The sequence below is a fragment of the Octopus bimaculoides genome, chromosome Z (assembly GCF_046866305.1).
Source record: "Octopus bimaculoides isolate indiv1 chromosome Z, ASM4686630v1, whole genome shotgun sequence".
Taxonomy (NCBI): Eukaryota; Metazoa; Mollusca; class Cephalopoda; order Octopoda; family Octopodidae; genus Octopus; species Octopus bimaculoides.
The window spans coordinates 5,168,745-5,196,265 of NC_142944.1; the positions used below are offsets into that span (position 1 = coordinate 5,168,745).

Below are 27,521 nucleotides of genomic sequence, written 5' to 3' on the forward strand. Positions count from 1 at the left end.
TGAACCCACAAGATTAGGAATGCTCGGCAGGAGAGGGATGCAGGGGACAAGCCTGTATGCAAGGACAACCATGCTTTTAATTAGCTTGACATGTCTTCTAACGAACAGCAAACTGCTTGGAGTCACGGTACCTTGTCATCCCTTCTGTGAGGTCCAGTGTCTGAAGATCCTTTGTCACCACTTTGTCTCACATCTTCCTAGGTCTACCTTTTCATGTGTTACCTCTACAATTAGAAATCAGCACCTCTTGATGCAGCTGTCCTCATTCATATGCATAACACGGCTATACCAGCACAGTCTGCTCTCTTACACACTACATCTGATGCCTTGTACACCCATTTTTTGTCTCAAATCACTTACACTCTGTCGTATATTCACACTGACTTCACTCATCCAAATGTGCAATGTCTCAGTGAACCAATGACTGGTCTACTGGAAAGCTATAACTATTAATGTAATTGTTCACAAAATAAGATGAAGCAAATGAAAATGTACATGGTGGATCACATACAAATAGATAAATCCTGATAATTTCACAACAAGACCATAAAATTATACAGGAGAGACATCGTTAATTAAATATAAGTAAATTAATTTAAAGATCGCGCAGAGATCAGGCTGTTTCTTTAGGCTGAGCAGCCACTTCTCTGCATTGAAAGGTCACAGCTCCAGTAATGCAGACATGTGATTAGAATATCACAGGAAAGAAAAGCTGGAGAGATTCTTCAAGCCAAACCAATCAGCAGGTGACCTGAGAGTAGACCAAGAATGAGACGGTCAGATAATATCCATAGTCTCAGTTGGTCATTAGAAATCCAGCTTGAAAATGTAATGACAGCTGCTTCTAACCGGACCCTATTGAGGAGGGGCCCAAGGACCCTGCCAGGAATAGTGGACAAAGAAGATGGATAAATGAATGGTGACACATAAGCATTGATGATGGTGTCACATAAAAGCACTGGTACTATGTAAAAAGTACTGATGCTAGCACCGCATAAAAAGCACTGGTGAGGTACCATGTAAAAAGCACCCAGTACACACGGTAAAGTGATTGGTGTTAGGTGGGGTATCCAGCTGAAGAAACCATGCCAAAAACGACTATGGAACCTGATATGACTCCTGGCTTTGCCAGCTCCAGTAAATCTATGCCAGCATGGAAGATGGACATTAAATGATGATGAGGATGATGATGGGGAGAAAATGAATGGCAGAATATACATAAAACTAAATAGAGAAAGGTTATATATTTGAGCTCACTACTGCTTCTATTATACTCACAGATGTGTATATATCAAGATTATATAAAAGCAAAGAATGTTATCAGCAAAGATATAGATTATCTTCAGATAAATGAAAATGCTTAAAAGTTTTTATCTATCAAATTTTTATTTAAATGAAATACCTTCCAACATTGTTCAACAATTTTTTCTACTGGTTGTTGTTTCCTACTGCTGTCTCTCATCATATCATAAAGAACTGGAATATTTAATTTCCCTGTAATAAGTATTGTAATAATGATTAAATTAACGAGAAAATAATGTATGAATTAAACAAAGTCAAGTAATGTTCATATAGATGTGTGGAAACATGTTGGACAATTCAATTTTGTTGGAAATATATCAAAAAAATTAATAATAAAGATATTTTAAGGAACTATTGAGAATTTTGAGATTTGTACATATTGGTTTCAAATTTTGGCACCAGACTAACAAGTTTGAGAGAGGAGGTAAGTCAATTACATCAATCCCAGTGCTCAACTGGTACTTATTTCATTTTATCAACCCCAAGAGGATGAAAGGCAAAGTCAATCATGGTGGAATTTGAACTCAGAACATAAAGACAGACAAAATGCCTCTAAGCACTTTACCCAGTGTTCAAATGATTTTGCTGGCTCATTGCCTCAAGTTTACATAAATATTATAATTTCTAAATTTGAATAAATTAGATTAAATGTGACAATGAAAAACTAGGAATAATATTAAGATAATGGATTATTGATAATATGGCTATGATTTCAAACTTTATTGAAACATATCCTTCTCATTTTCTTTATACATATGACGTACCTATTATATGTATATCGTTGAAAAGTTAGAAGCTGCAGTGGTCATCTTGGGAAAGATCTCTTTATAGATGCAGTATGTTAAAAAAACACAACATACTTCAGATTAGACAAAATGAAATTGTCCCAGAAGCCACCATGAAAATGACATGTGCATTTCATCCTTTTCGAAGCTATTCAATGCCACACACTTGAGTCCCCTCTGAGATGAAGTCACTTCAGCCAGTCTGAAGTAAACAGAAACAGTGAATAAACAATTCACTGGTTTTGCAAAGAGGCTGCTAAGCTGAATAAAATCTGAATTATGCAATAGAAATAGCATTGAATAAAATCTTTATCTATTATATGGCATACTTAATGTATATGTATCATTGAAAAGCCAGAGGCTGCAGCTGTTGTTTTGGAGAAGATCCTTTTATAAATGTAGTGTGATAAAAAGATACTCCAGAGCTAGATGTAACAAGGAGACCCAAGTGTGATGATGTTGGCATTCCATCGCTTACGATGTCGAGGGTTCCAGTCGATCCGATCAACGGAACAGCCTGCTCGTGAAATTAACGTGCAAGTGGCTGAGCACTCCACAGACACGTGTACCCTTAACGTAGTTCTCGGGGATATTCAGCGTGACACAGTGTGACAAGGCTGGCCCCTTTGAATTACAGGCACAACAGAAACAGGAAGAAAGAGTGAGAGAAAGTTGTGGTGGAAGAGTACAGCAGGGTTCGCCACCATCCCCTGCCGGAGCCTCGTGGAGCTTTAGGTGTTTTCGTTCAATAAACACTCACAACACCCGGTCTGGGAATTGAAACCGTGATCCTATGACCGCGAGTCTGCTGCTCTAACCATTGGGCCATTGTGCCTTCACTGGCCCAAGTGTAATACATTGACAAACTGCAAAAAAGACAAACACGCATATCACTCTCTCTAGCCACCATGCATAGTGACTTGAAGCTTACCAACTTCATGAACGTGGTCAGGTTTTTCATGTTCAGGGTACTAGTAGGAATGTGTTGTCCGTAGCCAAGAGAAAAAAAACAGTTTTAGCAGATATTCATCATCGAGATGACTGAGTCCATCCAACAACAAAGTTTAGAATATAATCAATGACAACTTCATTGGGTTAATTAAGGATCACTGCTGAGCAGCTCTGGGTGGTGGAATTCACTATCAGACATGTGGTGTTTGAGGATGTTATGAATAAGTGTTATATGATAAAGGGAGGGCAGTTCATATACGGCAAATCTTGGGACAAGTATGTGATATGGCTGAAGTGCTTGCTGAACAAGCTCATGGCCCCTGAGAAACCCATCATGCTCATGTTCATCTTCAATGAGAAAATTGACGATGAATAGAAAATGAAGAGGAGGAGCAATAGGTGAAGCAAACCAAGAACCTATCATCTCTGATAAACCTAAGGCTTAAGAACAATAAGAACTATATCATGCCACCTTCTTTACCTGCAGAGCTTCAGGGTCAATGTTACTACTGCATTAAGGGTTTAGAACAGCAACTAAGATCTGGGTCAAGGGGGAGATGACCCTGGAAAGACGAGGGGCATTCCCTTGACTGAGGGCTTGACCATATATTACTGTAAATGGTTAGTCTGTGTATTATAGAAATGTTCTTTAATTTCTCAATTATCTACATAAGAAGAATTGAAAAATTTATTTTCTTTGTTATAAATAATGGTTAGAATTATAAAAGACAGCCACTGATGTGTGAAGGAATGTTAAATATTAAAGAAACAATTTATTGTTAAGCATTAAGAAAATACCTTTCCAAATATTCGAGATATGAAGAAAATAGAAAAATATTCTAAGTAAGTTAGGGTTAATCTCCTTAGAATAACAGAAGGCAATGAAAGTGCCTACCGAGGTAGACTTTTCCAGTCGTGGTTTATTATATTATAAAGACAAACACTGACAAAAATTGAAAAGATTTCAGGTAGCAATATTGTTGTCACCAAATGCTAGAAGCGTCTGAGATAACAGTGATGTATAAGAGTGAATGTTTGCAGTTTGACAAGCTTTAGAAAAAAAAAATATCTGGAGGTCAATATTTAGAACAGAAATAACAACAACAGTTTTTAAGAATGTGTGGGTTGGCATTTATTTTTTTAAATGTTAGAAACATTGTTGATGGTGATGATGATGATAATGATGATGATGATGGTTAGTAGGAAACAGGATGTGATAGTGTTAGTGTTCTAAATGATAATGATAATGATGGGAGAGTGGCTTAAGAGATTTCATTTATTGTGGCTGGTGACAGTGGTGGTAGTGGTAGTGGTGGTGGTGATGGTAGTGGTGGTAATGGGTGGTGGTGGCAGTGGTAGTCATGGTGATTGTGGTGGTAGTGGTAATAAAATCAGTGATAAAAATATTTCCCAACTGTTATATTGTTTTTCTTTTTTTCAAATATGACAAAATGCCATTTCCTTTCTGCACCCTCACCCCCACCAAACCATCAGGTGATCAGTGGTTGATTGATGATAGCAAGTTTGGTGTTCACAAAGTAAGAAATAACAAACAAAAAAGGGCCATACCATGATAGGTTATTGGAAATGAATTGGTGTCTACAAAAATGTCTGGTTGGTAATGAGCCGAGAGCTCTTTCTGAAGAGAAGCTTTCAGTAATTGTTCTCTCTGAGACTCATTCATCTTTTCCTTGTGCCAACTTGAACAAATATAAAACAATATCACAGAACTATTAAAAATCAGAGCTTTGCAATTTTCCACAAAGTCTTCTTGTTGAACAACCTGCAAAAATAGAATAAAAGAAGAGATTTCCACATCAAAATATGGAAAGTAAAGACATTGATGTATGGCATTACGGTATTTTGTCTGTGATTGCATGCTATTACACTCATTAACTTTCTGATTATCTCTAACATTATTCTCAATCTAGTCCACTTTTTCTGCTCCTCTCCCCTTTTCTGTCTCTCATATTCCTCTTCTACATTGACCTCACATTGCCTCTCTCTCTCTCTCTCTCTCTCTCTTCAGCAATACACCTGCACCTTGTCCCTCTATCCTTGTTTCTTATCCCTTCATTCTATAACCCCACTCAATTGAGGCGCCTTCTCTTGTGAGCACTTGTTGATCTCACAGGTGCCATATAAAAAAACACTGTGCACTTTGTAAAGTGGTTGGTATGGGGAAGAGTAAACAACTGTAGAAACCATGCCAAAATATACATTAGAATTTGGCACAGCTCCCTGGCTTGTCTGTTCATGTTGAACTGTCCAACCCTTGCCAGCATAGAAAAAGGAAAGTTAAATGATGATGATGATGATGATGATGAGTGATGTTGTACCTAATGGATTTTAAAAATTTTGTTTGAGAATCTCGTAAGGCATCTGTGTTGCTTTCTACCAGAACATGACTTCATCCAGCAGGACAGGAACACCAACTAGTTTGGTTAGAATGTCAGAGTGGTTTAAAAATCTGTATATATGCGTATACTGATTTGCAACAATATGTATATGAGAAGATTTCAGTCATTACGAATCAAAATGATTGAAAATTTTAGGGAAAATGAAATGTGGATGTTGTGATGTAATTAAAGCAAACTGATTTCAGTTGTTTATTTTGGTAATAAGTAACAATGGAATACTTAATTAATGATCAAGAACAGCAGTTCTCAATCAGGATTCAGATAAGATTTTGTTGTTAAAATTTATGTAAAATAAGTTTTATTTCAACAATACACAAAATATTTGAACAATTCTATACAATTCCTAATGTTGTATATATGTATATATATATATGTGTGTGTATATGTTTGTGTGTCTGTGTTTGTCCCCCCACCATCACTTGACAACTGATGCTGGTGTGTTTACGTCCCCCTAACTTAGCAGTTCAGCAAAAGAAACCGATAGAATAAGTACTAGGCTTACAAAGAATAAGTCCTGGGATCGATTTGCTCGACTAAAGGCGGTGCTCCAGCATGGCCACAGTCAAATGACTGAAACAAGTAAAAGAGTGAAAAGAGAGTATTTAATTACAGAAATGCAGATATCTTTTATATGCATTGAATGGCTCTAAAGGTCCGGGAAAATAAAATAGGAATCAAAGCGGTCCATAGGCAAAAAAATGGTTGAGAACCACTGGTCTAGAATTATCTCTACAAAATATATGTAGCTCACCTAAACCATTCCCTCAACTACTACCCATTTCATCCCATACTAAATAACAAATATGGGATGACCTACTTTCTGTTTACATTTGTTACTTGACTCTTTTGTTACTATATTTCTGTTGAGATGCTCTGTGTTTCTTTCAATAATTTTAAATATAACAAAGAATTTAGTAAAATAACTTAGTTATCATTCAGCTAGTGTTAGGAACATAAATTGTGACTAAGGTTTAGTGAAAGATTTTAATTCAGAACTTATGAAAACAAAACATTTGTACTACAGAGCCAGAGGTGGTTTCAGCTGGGTTGGAAACGAAAGGGTTAAGAATTGTTTCTTTATTATATATTTTAACCCTTTTCTTACCATATTTCTGTTGAGATGCTCTGTGTTTCTTTCAATTAATTTAAATATAACAAAGAATTTAGTAAAATAACTTAGTTATCATTAAGCTAGTGTTAGGAACATAAATTGTGACTAAGGTTTGGTGGAAGATTTTAATTCAGAGCTTTTGAAAACAAGACATTTGTACTACAGAGCCAGAGGTGGTTTCAGCCAGGTTGGTATAAAAAGGGTGAAAGAAGTTAGCCAAATACATAAAGTCTTTAACTTCATCTCTCACTCTAAACTGAATTGAAATACATATTAATGGTATCTCATTATTCTTTTATTCTTTTACTCTTTTACTTGTTTCAGTCATTTAACTGCAGCTATGCTAGAGCACTGCCTTTAGTCGAAAAAATTGGCCCCAGGACTTATTCTTTGTAAGCCTAGTACTTATTCTATCAGTCATTTTTGCTGAACCGCTAAGTTATGGGGACGTAAACACACCAACATCAGTTGTCAAGCAATGGTGGGGAACAAACAGACACACAAATACATACATATATATATATTCAACGGGCTTTTTACAGTTTCCATCTACCAAATCCACCCATAAGGCTTCGGTCAGCCCGAGGCTATAGTAGAAGACACTTGCCCAAGGTGCCATGCACTGGAACTGAACCTGGAACCATGTGGTTGGGAAGCAAGCTTCTTACCACACAGCCACTCCAGTGCTCTACTTTACCAATAAGTGAATTCTACTGCATGTTACCTATCTCTCTCTCCCTCTGTGATTTCTATTCTTCCACAAATTTTTCATTAATACCTATATACTTCTGTTAAACTCTCAACTTGTTCTCTAATTTTTCCAAGGTTCCTTACCCCATCTGCTGATCCTTTCGTAGACCCACCACAACCATCAACACTGTTGATACTCCTATCTTCAGTCTATGTCAGAACACCAACGCTTCTGGTAGTTCTGCAAACTTACAACCAATCATCAGAGAACACCATTTTGTCGCCTCTAACACCTTTGCAAATATTTTCTAACCTTTCGCACATAGACATTTCCTGCAAGCAATCTCAACACTTCACACCACTGCTTCCAAATCAAAAGTACCAGTAATATAACAAAGCTTATTTTGTGTGGTGTGCTCTTCACTTATAAATTATCAAAAAGCATTCCCCAACACAAATACACAATCGCTGCACATTTCAGGGAAACATTTCTGTATCTTATCCCCTCAAATCTTGGATAACATACAATAAAATCTCTCAAAATTGCTACAATGCACAAATCCTATCATCTCTCATTCTAATCTCATATTTCTAACATAACTAAAACTGTATCACAAAGACAAAACATTTTGCTGGTTCTCTACGAAGCTCAGCTGACTTCTCTAATACTTCTCCCACATATGTGATTCTGTTACAGCAACATACATAAATGTCCAAGATGGCATCCAAAAGAAAGACACTAAACTGACTTGCATGGAATCACTCACTTAAACACTTCAGTCTCTAGCTCATTGATGTGGCATTGCCTTTTCTTTCATTTCTACAATGTCCTCTGTTCCTTGCATACCAACTCTGCCCAAGCATACCAAACACCTTCTTCCCTGGAATATCAGTTGTTTACATTTGTTTCAGCAGATGTTGACTTCCAAATTTTCAAACTGAATATCAACCCCATCAATGTCCTCAGTCACTGAGAAACTGCAAGAGTCAGAAATACTGTCATTTCTATCTGTCAGAACCATATTTTAATTTTATTTTTTAAGCTAGGAATGACAACACTTTTCTGTTTGAATGTTAGCCTCATTATTATAGAGTTAAAGATGATGGTTCTACATAAACCGTTTACAAGTCTGTTTTGAAATATACAGGTCAATGCTTTCCTACATTTTTGCTCTTTATGAGAGCAATCAAAGCTATAGCTGAAAGAGGGTGTATCACCCCAATGGAGGCAGAGTTCTTGTACCACATGTCAAGCTAGGTGGGTGAGTTGGTACTCTAGTGAGACATGATCTTATATGAGAGGATACATCCAAGCTTAGTACCAGCAAGTATTGGAGAACAGGAAAGACTTGCTTCTGTTCAGATTATAGATGTGATTTGGGTGAAACTACCTAAAGTCTGTTGTACATCCCAGTGGGGGAACAGAAAGGGTGACTGATGTTAATTCCCAGAATTACATTTCTATTGACAGGATATCACGTTACATTGGATATCTGTAGCACGATTAGCACATTAGATGATAAAGTTAGTAATGATGATGGATGGAGATGAGTCCAATTCAGTGGAGGTCACATAATTCAGTGGAAGCTCCACAATTCAATGGAGGCCACAGAAGAATGCTATCTGCTTTGAAGGAGAAGAATTATGACTTGATGAGGCTGAGTGACTAGGGTAGATTCTTTTCAGTGTACCCAGATAGAAATAATTAGGGAGGTGGGTGTACATGGAAATTTCTGTTATTGTTGTTCAGTTGTTTATAGATTTTCTTGGCATGTATGCATGTGGGTAGTGAACAGGTGAGTTAGTGTATGAAGTGATCTTCAGATGAAAGGGGCATGTAATGATACAAGTTGAAACAGCAAGTGAGGTAGGGGACAGATGTGATGTCAACTGTGTATGGAGGGGGACTTTTTTTGTGTCAATGAATGCCAGTTGTGAGGGCAATGAGTGAATGCAAAAATGGTCAGCTTGTGTAGCAGATTTCCTTTTAGACGGTAGACTGGAATCAATCTATCTCTAGGTTCACACGGTTGAAAAGTTGTGTAAATAGAAAGTGGTGAAGTACAGAGGTAAGACATAGAGCTCAACCATGATAGGATTCAGACTGAACTCTGAACGTCATGGCTGCAATCCTTGGTATGTGTACAAGAGGCAGATGTATTAGTGCGTGTATGTACATATGCGTAGTGATATGAACTGAAATAGCAGGTGAAGAGATGCGGGAACAGAGGGAACTCCTGTCTTTTGCCAGCAACAGGTGTCACCAATGAATGCCAGCTGAGAAGAGAATGACGAGTGAATAAGGGACAGTCTCCACAAGCAAAAGACTTCCTCCTCCTTCCTTTTGCAGTGTAACATGATGCCCCTTCTCTCTCCTGTGCCAATGATGAAGTGTTTATCCTTTGTTTCCCTAATCCCTGTTGTATGGCATTTATTTATGTTTTTCTTTTTTTACATTTTGTGTTCATATCCCATCAATGTCTACTTTGCCGTTAAGGACGTGGTCAAAAGCCAAGTACTGGGGGTAATATAATCAGCTGTCCCTTCTCTTAGAATTTCTAACCTTCTGCCTAGGCAAGAAACCATTACTGAAGGTTGTGGATTGATGGAATCATTAGACACTATGACAAATGCTTTGTGATATTTGGTAAAAGTCCTTTAAGTTCAGACATCAACTTTGCCATTCATACTTTCAGAGTCAATCAAAATAAAGTAACAATCAAACCCTGGGGTTGATTGTACTGACTAATTCAAAATTACTAGTCCTGTGCCTATTGTTGCTATTGTTGTTGTTGTTATTATTATTATTATTATTATTATTATTATTATTATTATTATTAACTGGCAGAATCATTAGCACACCAGACAAAATGCTTAGTGACATTTCTTCTATCTTTACATCCTGGGTTCAAATTCCACTAAGGTCAACTGTGCCTTTAATCCTTTCGGGGTTGATAAAATAAGTCCCAGTTGAGTACTGGGATCAATGTATATGACTAGCACCCTGCCCCAAATTTCAGGCCTTGTGCTTATAGTAGAAAAGATTATTATCATTATGATTGGTTCTCAAAGCATACATATTCATTTTGATTCAAAGAAAGACTAAGTTTTAGTATTATGAAAATATAATTTTCTTTGGAATACTTGATAAAAATAATTATGATTGAAGGAAGCCAGCTCTCAGTTCCCAAGGGTGGACAAAACTAAAACAAAGCAGGATTGCTTTGACAAATATTTTCTTATTCATTTACATGCACAATGCTTTCATTTTGAAAACAGCACACTGAATATAAACACAGGACACAACAAAACATTCCAACAACAGAGAAAAAAACATAATAACATGAAAACACAAAAAGTGGGGGAAAATGAACATTTAGCATTGCCTTACTGGCACTTGTGCCGGTGGCACATGAACAAAACATTCGAGCAAGGTCATAGCCAGTGCCACTGGACTGACTCCTGTGCAGGTGGCATTTAAAAAACATCATTTGAGCATGGCTGTTGCCAGTACCACCAGACTGGCCTTTGTGCTGGTGGCATGTAAAAGAGTAGTTGACATTAGGAAGGGCATCCAGCTGTAGAAACTCTCACAGATCAGATTGGAGCCAGTCCTCAGTCAAATCGTCCAACCCATGCTAGCATGGAAAGCGGACGTTAAACGATGATGATGATTTCAAACAGTCTAACTGATCATTTTGAAGATAGTGATAGTCACAACAATATCAGGAGTGAATTTCACAAGAAGTCAAGCACCCTAAATTGTTCATACAATAGTTGAATTGAAGCAAAATTTTACCCCAATTCTAACACAAATAGGATAGAATATTAAGACTTAATATAGTTCCAAGAAAAAAAATGCTTGGGAAAATTTTATAACCCCCCCCCCCCCCCCAAGTGTTTCTTTGCTGTAGAATCTAATCCAAGAGGAAGAGAGCAAAGCAAAAAGTTATACATCGATACCTTAAAAAAGATGAATTTCACTCAATCTATCTCATGGCAAGAATTACAACAAGTACTTCAGGACATCATGAAAGATATTATTTTAACCAAGAAAGCAACAAGTTATAGTACTATTTGCTGCACTTTCTAAACAACAGGTTGAGTTAAAACAAGCCAAAACTGTTAGCCATACCTCTGACTATATTCATGCCCTGGTTCATGAGACAAAGAAATAGAATAGTGATAATAAGAGACATGACTAATCATCAATTTTGTACCATGATACACGTGAATGGTTAAAGCAGGGCTAACAAGCAGTGGCACAAGGTCGGGGTCATCAAAATGGACTTACAAGTCTTTATGTTACCAAAAGGTCTCAAAATTGTACTGGAGCCACATCTGGTTGAGGGCACCAAGATAAAAGGTATGAGATTAAGGACAAAAAAGTTTTGTTGTTACATTTAGCTTAGGAATAACCATCTTAGAGTCTCTTCCCTTGAAGATCTAGGAAAACTAGACAAGAAAATGAGAAAGGAAAGTAATGGAGACTAATTGAGGCAGCAGCAAGAACAACAACAGTTTCCAGAGCACCATCAGTCAAACGTCTGGGAATTGCAAGAGAAATTGCTTTATGCTCAACCCTAGAAACATGTAGCAATGAGTAACACCATACCATGAATATGAGGTGAGGAAGAAGTAACTGATGCTGAAGAATGAGAACAAATGGTTGAACAAAACACAAAAAGAAAGACAAAATATATATATATATATATAATCAGATTGGAGCCTGGTGTTGCCATCCGGTTTCACCAGTCCTCAGTCAAACCGTCTAACCCATGCTAGCATGGAAAGCGGACGTTAAACAATGATGATGATGATGATGATATATATATATATATATATATACACACACATACAGGAGGGTGCAAAAATAGGTATACAGTAAGTATCACATTAAATATTATAATACTTAATTCATTAAAATTATTAGCACATTAAATTAGTTAGCCTCGTTTCTGATATTTTCAGTGTCATTAATCATAATAATACATTTATCATAATTATGAAAACAACTTCTGCCACACTCCAGGGAGAAAAATTAGAAGTGGTTGATAGCTTCCGCTATCTTGGTGACCAAATTAGCAGTGGAGGTGGGTGCGCTGAAAGCGTAGCTGCTAGAATAAGAATAGCCTGGGCAAAGTTCAGAGAGCTCTTACCTCTGCTGGCGACAAAGGGTCTCTCTCTTAGAGTAAAAGGCAGACTGTATGATGTATGTGTACGAACAACCATGCTTCATGGCAGTGAAACATGGGCCGTGACTGCTGAGGACATGCGTAGGCTCGCAAGGAATGAAGCCAGTATGCTCCGATGGATGTGTAATGTCAGTGTGCATACTAGACAGAGTATCAGTACCTTGAGAGGAAAGTTGAACTTACGAAACATCAGTTGTAGTGTGCAAGAGAGACGACTGCGCTGGTATGGTCATGTAGCGAGAATGGATGAGGATAGCTGTGTGAAAAAGTGCCACACCCTAGCAGTTGAGGGAACCTGTGGAAGAGGTAGGCCCAGGAAGACCTGGGATGAGGTGGTTAGGCAAGACCTTCGAACATTGGGCCTCACCGAGGCGATGACTTCTGACCGAGACCTTTCGAAATATACTGTGCGCGAGAAGACCCGGCAAGCCAAGTCAGACCTAAATCTAAGGCCCAGCCAGTCCACTTATGTGTAACTTCCTTCCTTCATTGGACACTAAATTCCACTTGCGTAGGCCTGTTGAGGCAAGTGAAATCGAAATCAAGTTAAGTTGGACACTAAACTCCACTGCGTAGGCCTGTTGAGGCAAGTGAAATCGAAATCGAGTTAAATTAAAATTGGACACTAAACCCCACTTGCGAAGACCTGTTGAGGCAAGTGTAATAGAAATAAATCGTTGCCGTGCCCCTGAACTGGCTATTGTGAGGGGCCGTCGTAGGATTTTCGAGCGAGATCGTTGCCAGTGCTTCTGGACTAGCCCATGTGTGGGCAACACATGAAATCTTTCGAGCGGGGTCGTTGCCAGTGCCCCTGGACTGGCTCATGTGCGGGCGACACATGAAATATTTCGAGCGGGATCATTGCCAGTGCCCCTGGACTGGCTCATGTGCGGGTGACACATGAAATCTTTCGAGCAGGATCGTGGCCAGTGCCCCTGGACTGGCTCATGTGCGAGCGACACATGAAATCTTTCGAGCGGGATCGTGGCCAGTGCCCCTGGACTGGCTCATGTGCGGGTGACACATGAAATCTTTCGAGCGGGATCGTTGCCAGTGCACCTGGACTGGCTCTTGTGCAGGTGACACATGAAATGTTTCAAGCGGGATCGTTAACGGTGCCCTGGACTGGCTCATGTGCGGGTGACACATGAGGTTTTTCGAGCGAGATCGTTGCCAGTGCCCCTGGGCTGGCTCTTGTGCGGGTGACACATGAGTTTTTCGAGAGAGATCATTGCCGGTGCCCCTGGATGGCTCATGTGCGGGCGACATATGAAATCTTTCGAGCGGGATCGTTGCCAGTGCCCCTGGACTGGCTCATGTGCGGGCGACACATGAAATCTTTCGAGCGGGATCGTTGCCAGTGCCCCTGGACTGGCTCTTGTGCGGGTGAGACATGAAATCTTTCGAGCGAGATCGTTGCCAGTGCCCCTGGACTGGCTCATGTGCGGGCGACACATGAAATATTTCGAGCGAGATCGTTGCCAGTGCCCCTGAACTGGCTCTTGTGTGGGATTTTCGTAGGATTTTCGAGCGAGATCGTTGCCAGTGCCCTTGGACTGGCTCATGTGCTGGCAACACATGAAATCTTTCAAGCGGGATCGTTGCCGGTGCCCCTGGACTGGCTCATGTGCGGGCGACACATGAAATCTTTTGAGCGGGATTATTGCCGGTGCCCCTGGATTGGCTCATGTGCGGGCGACACATGAAATCTTCCGAGCGGGATCGTTGCTGGTGCCCCTGGGCTGGCTCTTGTGCAGGTGACATATGAGGGTTTTCGAGCGAGATCGTTGCCAGTGCCCCTGGACTGGCTCTTGTGCGGGTGACACATGAAATTTCTTTGAGTGAGATCGTTGCCGGTGCCCCTGAACTGGCTCTTGTGTGGGGTTGTTGTAGGATTTTCAAGCGAGATCGTTGCCGGTGCCCCTGGACTGGCTCTTGTGCAGGTGACACATGAGGTTTCTCGAGAGAGATGAGCGTGGCCGTTGCCAGTACCGCCTGACTGGCCTTCGTGCGGGTGACACGTAAAAGCACCCACTACACTCTCTGAGTGGTTGGCGTTAGGAAGGGCATCCAGCTGTAGAAACTCTGCCAAATTAGATTGGAGCCTGGTGTTGCCATCCGGTTTCACCAGTCCTCAGTCAAATCATCCAACCCATGCTAGCATGGAAAGCGGACGTTAAACGATGATGATGATGATGATGATAAATTCAATAATAGGATGAATTATTTTACAAGAATTTATGAAGTAGCTAGCGTGAAAAAAACCTCATAAGGGAAAAAATCCATCATTTATTCCCGAAATATATATTTTTATTTATATAAGGGCATTACTTTACAATAATGCCTCACGCTATGAGGGACTCTAAGGTCAGACTACCATAAAAAACACATTTTTACCGAACGCGAGGAAATGCAACTCTCAAAGCCAACCCCTTAAAAACAGACTGAATTATAGATCATGATTTCGTAGTTATTGTAGTATTATACAACCTCTACTCGTCAGTATAATATGGTCAAGAAAAATAGCAGTAAACAGAGAATCAACATACCAAACGAACACCGTGTATCCAATATAGTACATAGAAGACTGTTCATCGCTATTTGCCTATGTAAGTGGCGGGAATTTCGAATTGCATCTCAGTACATGTGTTTTTTTCCCGCAGAATAAATTCAGCACTGAATATATTCTGGTAATATATTTAAATTCAATAATAGGACGAATTCTTTTACAAGAATTTATCAAGTAGCTAGCGTGAAAAAAACCTCGCGTTCAATAAAAATGTGTTTTTTATGGTAGTCTGACCTTAGAGTCCCTCATAGCGTGAGGCATTATTGTATAGTAATGCCCTTATATATATATAATAATGAAGATGAAGTGGTAGAGTAAGAACTGAGATTGCCACCCTTCGAAAATCAAACAGACAATTAATCATACATCTATGATGCCATGGATTTGCTGATAAAGTAAAAATATCACAAGTGCAGTTATGTTTGGAACATAGTCAACATGCAAAAGATAGATTGTTAGTAAAAGCAAAACAGAGAGACTACAATTGAAATAAAACAATCTTACACAGAAGATGGTGTTTTTTCAAATCTAACTAACACAAAAATGTTTTAATGGTGTTTTGGGACACACAAAACAATATTTAGTTAGAAGGCATATTATCATGCTGTTTGATAACAAGTCTCCTCAAATTCCAAGAATTCTCTTTAGGATTCTGGCAGAATATAGGATCGTACTCTTCTGCAGGTCAACAATGTGAGTTTCAATACAAATCTCTTTCAGTCTTTTAGGTAGCATTTTGGATGTTGCATCATTATTATTATTATTATTATTATTATTATTGAGTGAGAGAGCAGCACATGCCATCAAAGTGACACTGGGGTACAAATATACAAATCAAAATATACCCATCATGACTACCCATCTGATAAGGGTACACTAGGCACATGCATCACAACCATATGTGCGCGACATGGTGATCTCATATCAAGATAAACAGCGCATGACCTCACAGGTGGGGCCCAGTTAGAATTTTCTTCAGGTCAGGTAACCCATTCCGCTCAAAGGGTCATTGAATAAGGTTTGTTTAAGGATGCTGAACGAAACACCCACGTTTCCAGAGGTGAATTATTCAAACTCCAAAGAATTCTTCTCAACACATGGCTATGATGCTCCCCCACTACTTCTGCTCATGATCAGAGACACACATATCGTCAGCCACCAAGGAACATACTCAACTGGTTAAGGTCAAACAACTGACAAGCAAATCTGTGGTATTGAGCAGAATATTTTCTGTAGCCCATCTTTTATTCCAAGTCAAAACAATCAGTTAAAAAAATATTATTATTATTATTATTTATGGTTTCTTTTCATTATAATTTTATTTCAGCTGCCTTAGTACCGGGCATCCTCCAGAGTCCAAGAATAGCAAGGGCACTTTTGTTTTGCTATGCATGCTAAAATTATCACCACATTTATTCCATTTTAGATGGAGAGTGCTTTCCGTATTATATGGGCTGTACTCATCAAGGTTATCTTTTGTATTTCATGGAGACTGGAGTTACCAAGCAGTAGCTTAATATACTTCTCAGCTCCCTGATTATTATTATTATTATTATTATTACTATTATTATTAAGGCAACTAGCTGGCAAAATCAGTAGAGCATCAGAAAAATGCTTTGCAGTATATATTCTAGCTCTTTACATTTTGAGTTCAGATCTCATTGAGGTCCCCCTTTACTTTTCAACCCTTCAGAATCAATAAGATAAAGTACCAGTTAAGTACTTAAATTTATTGACTCTTTTGATAGCATCAGCTAAACACCCTCCCCTAAAAACTGCTGGCCTTGTACCTAAATCTGAAATCATTATTATTATTATTATTATTATTATTATTATTATTATTACTATTATTATTATTGAGTGAGAGAGCATTGCATGTCATCAAAGTGAGGTTGAGGTTACAAATATATGAAACCCAGTATACCCATCATGACTACCCGTCTGATAAGGGTACACAAGGCACATGCATCACAACCATATGTGTGTGACATGGTGACCTCATATCAAGATAAACAGTACAGCTTGAGCCTAGTTAGAATTTTCTTCAAGTTTCGCAGCCCATCCCGTTTAAAAGGTCCTTGAATAAGGGTTAAGTTTGATGAACAAAACACCCATGTTTTCAGTATTACTATTATTATTATCCTTATTATTATTATTATTATTATTATTATTATTATTATTATTATTATTATTATTATTATTAAGGTGGTGAGCTGGCAGAATCATTAGTATACTAGTCAAAATGCTTTGTGGCATTTCATCCATCTTTACATTCTGACTTCAAATTCTGCCGAAGTTAACTTTGCCTTTCATACTTTTGGAGTTGATAAATTAAGTACCAGTGAAACACTGGGGTCGATATAATCGACTGGTCCCATCCCACCAAATTTCAGGCCTTGTGTCTTTAGTAGAATTTCAGTAGAATTTAAGGCCTTGTGCCTTTATTATAATAACGGTTGACAGCAGGAGAATCATAGTCATTATCGTCAACAATATGAACCTTATTACTTCAAAAAGGAAAAAATCATTTCAAGAAATATAAAAGAACAAAAGAAAAAGAAAAGAAGAATTTGTATTCATACATGTTCTATTTCTTGGAGATTCAGTCTTTTACCATTTCTTTTCAACTGTTCATCCTTCCTGTGAAGAAAGAATATTTTACCAGACTGATCAATGGTAACCAAGTCTCCAGTATTCCTCAAACCATTCTCAGGAGTTACTTCATCATTTACGAAACATAAACGGTTAAGACTTCCTGAAAAGAAGAAAATGGCATCTTTTAGACTATGAGTGTTGGCATTTTACATGTATATACATACACTTTCAATTGTGTGTGTGTGTGTGTGTGTGTGTGTGTGTGTGTGTGCGTATATGTATACATTAATTAACCAGATTAATCCTAGTGGGATTGGGTTAGGCCAGCCTATAATTATAGACTTTATCACTGATTAGTTATATGTAAATGCTGCAATTTAATTAGGAAAGACACATGTAGTACACTTCGTGAAATATTATCAAATAAATGGAAACAACATGGAGTACAGAGAACACCTCAGTATTGCCAACAGCAAGACAAGGATCTACAAAAGTTGGAACTCACAGAGGGGATGATAGGGGACTGAGACTCCGGGCAGCTTGCTGTGCTTGAAAAGACATGTCAAGCTAAATAAAAGCATGGTTCCCCTTGCATACAAGCTTGTCCCTTGTAACCCTTTCCAGTTGTAAATGCTGGTGATATGCAAAAAACACACATGTTGGTGGTGTGCAAAAGCACCCAGTACACTTTGTAAAGTGGTTGGCATTAGAAAGGGTATCTAGCCATAGAAACCATACCAAAGGTGACATGGAGTCTGAATAGCCCTTCAGCTGCCCAGCTCCTGTCAAACCATCCAACCCAAACCAGCATGGAAAACGGACATTAAATGATGATGATGATGATGATGTATTTATATATATATATAATATATATATATATATATATATATATATATATATATATATATATATATATATATATATATATATATATATATATTATATATATATATAAATACATCATCATCATCATCATCATTTAATGTCCGAAAACGGACATTAAATGATGATGATGATGATGATGTATTTATATATATATATAATATATATATATATATATATATATATATATATATATATATATATATATATATATATATATACACACACACAACAGACTTCTTTCAATTTCCATTCATCAAATCTATTCACAAGGCGTTGATAGGCCTGAGGTTATAGGGACTGAACCTGGAACCATGGAGTTCGGAAGCTAAGCTGTTTATTTTATTCTTCTGAGGTGCTAAGTCATTAAATTTTAGAAAAGTGGAACTGGTATGATACTGACTTCATATTTTCCCAAAATGATATAAAGTGAAATAATTGATTAAGAAGTTAATTAACATTTTCTCTTCTTGATGCACCAACATTTATGTAATATATTTTTTTATCCTTTTATCTTTTACTTGTTTCAGTCATTGAACTGTGGCCATGCTGGAGCACCACCTTTGAAAGTTTTTAGTTGAATAAATCAACTCCAGGGCTTAATTTTTAAACCTGGTACTTATTCTAATGGACTGGACATTTTTGCCAAACTGCTAAGTTACAGGGATGCAAACACACCAACACTGGTTGCCAAGCAGTAGTGGGGAAGAAACACAAAGACACATACACATGACAGACTTCTTTCAGCTTCTTATTTCTTTATTGCCCACAAGGGGCCAAACATAGAGGAGACAAACAAGGACAGACAAAGGGATTAAGTTGATTACATTGACCCCAGTGCATAACTGGTACTTAATTTATCGACCCCGAAAGGATGAAAGGCAAAGTCGACCTCGGCGGAATTTGAACTCAGAACGTAACGGCAGACGAAATACCGCTAAGCATTTCGCCCGGCAGGGTAACGTTTCTGCCAGCTCGCCACCTTTCAGCTTCTGTCTATTAAATCCACTCACAAGGCTTTGATCAGCCTGGGGTGGCCTGGGGCAATAATACAAGCTATTTGTCCAAAGTGCTGTGCAATGGGACTGAACCCAAACCAAAATTGTTAGTGTAATATAAATCTGAACTGAATGCCATTAAAGAAACAAATACATATTAGAAATTATGAAAAGAAAAGAATGGTTTTTAAGAATGAGGTGTTCTGGACTAATTTTAACATTTAGGGTTATAGAAGAAGAAAGCTAAGAGAAATGTGAAATAAACTGAAATATATTTTAGAGTGTCTTTCATATTCCTCTCAAAGACAATAGAAATATATTTAACTGTACCTGTATATAACCATCCACAACCTTCTGATAAAACATGGCCATCATCATTAATAACCATTGTAGTGGTATCACTTAAGGATTCTCCAAGTGGAATTTCTGATTGATTTGACCTGTGAACAAAGAGAAACCAATTGTTTAAAGAAATGAAGTTGTAATCTAATGATTAATAAAGATAAAAGAAAACTGAGTAATGAGATAAATACCTCACCTATCAAGGAATGTTGTTCAAAGGAACATTCCCAATCATTAGTCAACAGGTGTTAACATGACACAACATTTGAAAATTTTTGGAATGTTTCAAAATTTATTACATTCTAAAAATTTTAGAAAATATTCAAATTTACCGTAACCCTTTAGCACTGAAACCAACTGTATACAACTCAAATATTTTACCTACTTTATATTCAAACTGGCCAGATCCAGCTTCTTACACCTATCCTACAATGTCATTCTAAAACTAAACAATCACAACATTGAAATCTTGAAGCTACGAGATAACGCATGGCAGAACCAGTGAAAACGCTCTGCGATGAGGAGGAAACGGTGAGAGGGTTTTGTTAATTAGGAGATTGGGTGGATGTAAGAGGTGGATGTGGAGCAGCTGTGACAGCAAGAGCGAGACTTGGTTGGGTGAAGTTCAGGGAATGTGGAGCTTTTTTATATGGGAAAAGGTTCTCATTGAAGATGAAAGGAAGGGTCTATAAGAGTTGTGTGAGAGCTGCAATGCTGTTTGGGAGTGAGACATGGTGCTTGAGGAAGAGAGAGATGGTAATTTTGAGAAGGACTGAGAGAGAAATGGTGAGAGAAATGTGTGGAGTGAAGCTGTTTGATAAGAGGAGGACTGAGGACTTGATGGGGATGCTGGGGTTGGAGGAATCAGTGGATGGTTGGCAATGGCGAATGGAGTGTAGTGGTATAGGGCATGTGTTGAGGAGGGATGAAAAGCATGTTCTAAGGAGGGTGCTAGAGTTTGATGTAAATGGACAGCGAAAGTGACGTAGACCGAGGAAAAGGTGGAGAGGACAGGTGGAGGAGGCGATTGAGAGGGTTGGTTTGAAAAAGGAGGATGCCCAACACCAGGCAAATGGCAAGATGGTGTGAGGGCGGTTGCTATGGCATTGAGGTAAATCCAGCCACCCTCGTTAACGGGGACAAAACCTGGATTTAAAACACTGGATGATGATGATGATAATTCAAAACAATGTAAATAAATAAGTGTTACATTTGACAGAATAATCTGATTGCTAAAGGATTAAGGTAATGTTCACTATTTAATTTGTTATTCAGTTAAATTTCATTTATCTAGTTGTATACCTGCAATATGTCCCCAGGTAACTGAAATTCAACTTGTGTATTATAAACACACACATATGTAACAACACGTGAACATCAATGTGCTTACACTAAAACATATGAAAATATCTTATACCTAGATTTCCTCACTGCTTCATCAAAACCATGTTCTTGCACAATATTGGAAATGAATGACATTACTTGAATGACAGCGACAACTATTTTACAACTGTCACACAGTGTCCAAACAAGGAGACACGAACACATACACACTAACACACACACACACACGAAGAGCTTCTTTCCGTTTCCATTTACCAAATCCACTCACAAAGTTTTAGTTGGCCTGGGGCTATAGTAAAAGACAGTTGATGATGATGATGATTTGCTCAAAGTACCAGGCTATGGGACTGAACCCACAATGTAATTATCAATTATTGGGGATATGCTACATCTAAAGAGAGAAAAGCTGAACATTAGAAGCATCAGTTGTGGCGTGCAAGAGAGACGATTGCGCTGGTATGGACATGTGGTGAGAATGGAGGAGGATAGCTGCGTGAAAAAGTGCCACACCCTAACAGTTGAGGGAACCCGTGGAAGAGGTAGGCCCAGGAAGACCTGGGCTGAGGTGGTGAGGCAAGACCTTCGTACATTGGGCCTCACCGAGGCGATGACTACGGACCGAGACCTTTGGAAATGGGCTGTGCGTGAGAAGACCCGGCAAGCCAAGTAAGATCGTTGCCAGTGCCCCTGGACTGGTTCTTGTGCAGGTGGCACATGAGATGCACCATTTTGAGCGTGGCCGTTGCCAGTACCGCCTGACTGGCTCCTGTAGGATTTTCGAGCGAGATCGTTGCCAGTGCCCCTGGACTGGCTTGTGCGGGTGGCACATAAAAGACACCATTTCGAGCGTGGCCGTTTTCGTGCGGGTGACACGTAAAAGCACCCACTACACTCTCTGAGTGGTTGGCGTTAGGAAGGGCATCCAGCTGTAGAAACTCTGCCAAATCAGACTGGAGCCTGGTGTTGCCATCCGGTTTCACCAGTCCTCAGTCAAATCGTCCAACCCATGCTAGCATGGAAAGCGGACGTTAAACGATGATGATGATGATGATGAAAGAATTATTTCTGCAGATTGTATTTAGCTGTTAAACCAATTACTAATGTGCCTTAAATTTACTTGAGAAGGATTGACTGGGGTACTGAATATCAATATCAGGAAGCCTAAGACTGGAATACCTTTGCTTATAATGATTATTTAATTGTGACTAATCTGGGGTTAAACATCAACAAAATGTACAGATTACATAAATAAACTCATCCACCTCAGCAAAATGACTCTAGAACACTTGTCTACCCATCAACAAATATTAGGGCAGTGGAGTCAAAACAAAAACCTTTGACTCGACCCCTCTACTATTGGCACCTGTGACTCTGACTCCTCCTTATGTAATTAAGTGATTGTGGTCTACATATCTCATAAAGCATATGCATACACTTGTACTTTGAGTAGGCCTATATCTTATAACTTGGTTTATATTAAAGAATAAAGATGTTGGAGTCGGCATAGTTTTACTGATTCCAACTCCAGCTACCCCTTAATTGTTTCCGACTCCACAGCCCTGCATTTATGTCAAGTCTTTTCTATAACTCATTTTCATAACTACTATCCCTCCATTGCACTTCTAACTGCAGCACTGATTCCTCAGTTTCATTATATGAGAGCAAAACTGCACATATTCCATCCTCACTTTTGTACTACCATTTCTCTCTCTCTCCTTGGAACCACTTCCCTTGTTACCCATGCTACATTCTAAGTATCATCTCATACCAATTTATTTTCTACTGCCTGCTCCATTGTATCTATCACCAACAGTGCAATCCACCTTCATTTTTCACACACTATATCCATCCCTATGTGACTCTAACCCCTATCTCTGCCATTGTGCATTTCTCTCTGTCTCTCTCTCCTCTACCTACTTCACATTATTTCCCTATTTCTCATCTATCTATGATCTTATTATACTGTTGCCTTCCACTGCTCCCCCATATCTATTGCCATTTATCATTCCATTCCAAACTGAGACTCATGCTTCAACTTAATCTGTCTCTCTTCTTTTCTACTCTCAAAACCCTACCAGCCATCCTCATTTCTTTGTCCTTATTCTCTCTTCATTCATCTTCCTGTATCTTGAGAGTATACCCTGACACTTCATCTCTACCATCTTTTCTCCCATTACTGCTTGCTAGGGTAACCATACTCTACAAGACACCTGTTCTTGTCTCTCTATCTCACTTTAACCTCTCTACCCCTGGTATTTTGCTACCTCCTTTAATAAGTCAACCGCACTCAGGTAAAATAGTTCTCATCTTGTGGGTTACTTGGTGATTTACTAGGGCCAATGCCATGAAAAATGCACCCAATACACTTTGTTAAGAAGTGCATCCAACTGTTGAAACCATGTCAAACAACACATTAGAGTTCATTGCATTTTTCTGACTCATAGGATCCTGTAGAAACTTCCAACCTGTGCCAACATGGAACATGGACACTAAGATATAATAAACAGTTGAAAACATATACCAATACATGCAATGATTTTTATGATTACTAACGTGTAGTACATATATACAGGGTTGGCCAAAAGTCAGCTGACAGTAAATCAAAACCATTTAATTCCAAGATTTATTTCTGTTTAACAACTGAATGAATTTAATAAAAGCATCTAAATATGAAACATCGTGAAAATTGTTCAAACTGATGTCCTTCTCGAATGAGACATTTTTCCATTTGAGTCGATATAAAATTGCAGATAGTATTTATGGAATTTTGATTTACTGTCGGCCACCCCTGAACGTATATACATAAGTATACATATGCGCGCGTGTGTGTGTGTACACACTAATTTCCTGTTCGTCTATGCAGTAATAATATGATGGAGATAATAATGAGTTTGTAAATACATTGAAGACAAATACAAAAATAAATGAAATTTCATTAATTTGGAGAAATTAGGTCAGCATGACACAATTAAGACTAAAATTATGAAATCACTTGAGAAATCAATTTAGCAAAATAAATAAATAAATAAAAATAAATAAACAAATAAGTAAATATCGAATTGATCAAAGGCCTTCCAGCTATGACCACCTCGTCTTGTATTCTTAGTGTATTTTGGATTGCACTATCTAAAACATATACATTTTTTTTTAAAGATGGCAATGTGTAATTTGAAATAAATCTATTTGTTCATATTTTCTAGCACACTGATCAATCATTTAGAGACTCATCCATCTGTATATTGATGTTGACAACAGTAGTTATGGAGAAAATGGAACTGGTGCTGAGGAAATACAAGACTTACTCAGCAATGACTAAATAGACCAATCACATGACTACAACTGCATATCATATTTCTCTAAATATTACGTTGTTGATCTCCTCAAATAAATGCTGAATTAGGATTAAAAAATCTTTCACTTCCAGTTTGCTAGTTCTAATTATATGAACAGAATATAGCAGGCAGTTGAAGTAGTTTTCTTATTTAGTTAATAAAAGAAGCTCTCTGTATGAACATAACATAGACATTTAAGATGAGAACCATTGTCGTCGTCGTCATTTAACGTCCATCTTCCATGCATGCATGAGTAGGACAGCTGACAGGAGCCAGCCAGGTAGAAAAATTACTCTAAGCTACTGTGTCTGTTTTGGAAGGGGTTTTATGACTGGATGCCCTCCCTAACACCAACCACTCTGCAGAGTGAAATCAGAGCTTTTTTACATGGCACTGGCACAGGCGAGGTTAGTTTTGACATGATTTTTACAGTTAGATGCCCTTCCAAATGCCAACCACTTTACAGTGTGGACTGAATGCTTTTTATGTGCCACCAGCACTAGCAGGGTCACCAAATAACTTGCAAAACAAGGAATTTTGAGAGGGGCAGGGGCATTTGAGGAGAGGAACTTGTGTCAGAGAATGAAAGGTCAGAGAATAACAGAAAATACATGTTGGCATAACTGGTTCAATGTTTTACAGTCATTAGTTAAGTTGAGAAACATTCTGATTCCAGATCTCTTCAGAATTAATGTAATGTGTATTAGCAATATGTAGCTCAGATTAATTGAATAATATTATTGTTCAACAAAAATTAGTCAAAATCTAATGAAGGAAAATTAATTGTAAAATCAAAGATAAAATTAAATGAGATAACAATGATCTAGAAGTAATAAGAATAACTTCAAATGGAAAGTATTATTTGGGAAAGAAGAAACTGAAAAGTTATTAATACAAAATTTTTAAAATATTGTAAGGAATTAATATTTAAATATCCAGAATGCATACAGAAATCAAACATTGTGGTATATCTGTTTCAGAATTTTATTTACTATGTTACAATCATTACGTACCAAAGGAGGGTTTTCCTGAAAGTGTGGTAAGACTGTTGGAGTTAGGAGAGGTAGATATGAAGTTTTGGTGTTTGTCCCTTTCCCGAAAGTGAAAATGAATTAAAAGAGCTACAATCAAGAACAAAGCAAAGATAGAGATTTGGTTTGCTGAAATCTTATTCTTGTATAATATTTGTCATCAGCAGTAACCAATGCATGTGTTAATTAGCTATGCTACTAAATGATTTATTTTCATTCTGTCTCTTATATAATTCAACTACTAAATTGTCTCGCTTATGCAGCATTACGTCTCAATCACTTTTAAACCCACGATAAGGATTTGGAAAACGTTTGCTTGTACAAGGGCAACCTGTTGAAGACTCCACATCCTGAATACAGAAGGAGACATAAGGTGAGAATGTGCACCATTCTGAGGGCCTTCCTCTTGATGGCTTTACAGCACAGTGGACACACTCCTCACTGATGTGAGGCTGTACCTGACTAGTATTCAATCTTTTATATCCTTCTACACATTGAATATACAGATTTCACGAAGCAGGGATAGATACAACTATCTTCACACGATGTACTTCAAATTACTCAACTAAACACGATACAAACTTTCAACAATTCCTACAATTTCTCTCATCTCAACCAATATGCTACTCTTCATAAGACTTTGGCTAGTCCATTCTTTCAATCCCACAGAAGTGTCAATGACTTTCACTACAACACAATCCTAAGTCCATTTCTGGATCATTAGCACTTTTCAAATTGTGATATCATGCAGGTTTAACTTACAATATAATCAGACAGGTACATGTCTCACCAGCCAGGTTTCATCATTCCTTTTCAGTCATATCCAATGGCTGGTTCTCTTTCAAGTTGGTATATCCTTGATGTGAATTGACAGCAGCCACTGTCACAGTCTGGTTCCAACAAAATCTCTACATCCAGTTTCTACAGGAAAATGTACTGCATTCCAACTAGTAATTTCGCAGTCTTCTAGTAGCATCCCATAACACTCATCTTTCCTAACCTGAGCAATACCAATAACGCAATACAATTTGCAATGGAAATTTCTTTATTACTAGTCAGAACACTTACTTCCTATGAAGGATCAAGAATGGTAGTGATGATGATGATGATGATGATGATGATGATGATGATGATGACAATGGCAATAACAATGATATTGACAACAACAAAGATGATTAAGTTCAGGTTATATTTACGCAAAATCAGAATCTGTGACTTGATAAAATGTTGACCAACAAGATACTTCTGTTATTCCGTATAAATTGAAAAACGTTGTCATGTTGCCTTCAGCACGACATTTTTTAATCAGATCCAATGATGGAAATTTTTCACCACCAAGAGCTAAAATTCTAAGGCATGAAGATTTATCCAAGATAGAAGTTCTTAATAGTTCTGGACCAATACTCATCAACAGACTTGGGGTTATCTAATATTTAAAAGAAAACAAAGTAAAAAAAGAAAGTGAAACTGTACATTACAATTTGTTTGTATGATATTATTCAATCAATAATCAATAATCAACATTAATAATTGAAGAATGGTGCATAACATATTGTGGTACCACTGATAACATTTGTTTCAGTTTATATATTTTACTTGTTTTAGTCACTGGACTGTGGTCATGCTGGGGCATCGCCTTGAAGGGTTTAGTTGAACAAAATCAACCCCAATATTTTTTAAATCTCGTACTTATTCATATGGGAACATAAACAAACCGACACTGGTTGTCAAGTGGGGTAGGGTGGACAAACACCAACACACACATACACATGATGGTTTTCTTTCAGTTTCCATCAACCAAATCCACACACAAGGCTTTGGTCGACCTGAGGGTTATGGTAGAAGACACTTGCCCAAGGTGTCATGCAGTGGGACTGAACCAAAGTCCGCATAGTTGGTAAGCAAGCTTCTCAACCACATAGCTACATCTTTGCCAACGTTTCATGAATTTTTTGTTTGCTTTTGATTAGTCAT

The 27,521-nt window shown here is 38.0% G+C and overlaps 1 protein-coding gene across 2 annotated transcripts in view; it reads right to left on the bottom strand.

Moving 5' to 3' along the window:
• LOC106870454 (beta-alanine-activating enzyme) overlaps positions 1-27,521 on the bottom strand; it is a 116,265-nt gene that overhangs the window by 61,449 nt on the left and 27,295 nt on the right. For both annotated transcript variants that reach the window (XM_089365437.1, XM_014916555.3), the window contains exons 6-10: positions 26,744-26,973; positions 19,829-19,938; positions 17,606-17,778; positions 4,608-4,821; positions 1,403-1,494 (exon numbers count right to left, since the gene is read on the bottom strand). In XM_089365437.1, the coding sequence (XP_089221563.1) occupies positions 1,403-1,494; positions 4,608-4,821; positions 17,606-17,778; positions 19,829-19,938; positions 26,744-26,973 (819 nt within the window). The remainder of the gene's footprint in view (positions 1-1,402; positions 1,495-4,607; positions 4,822-17,605; positions 17,779-19,828; positions 19,939-26,743; positions 26,974-27,521) is intronic.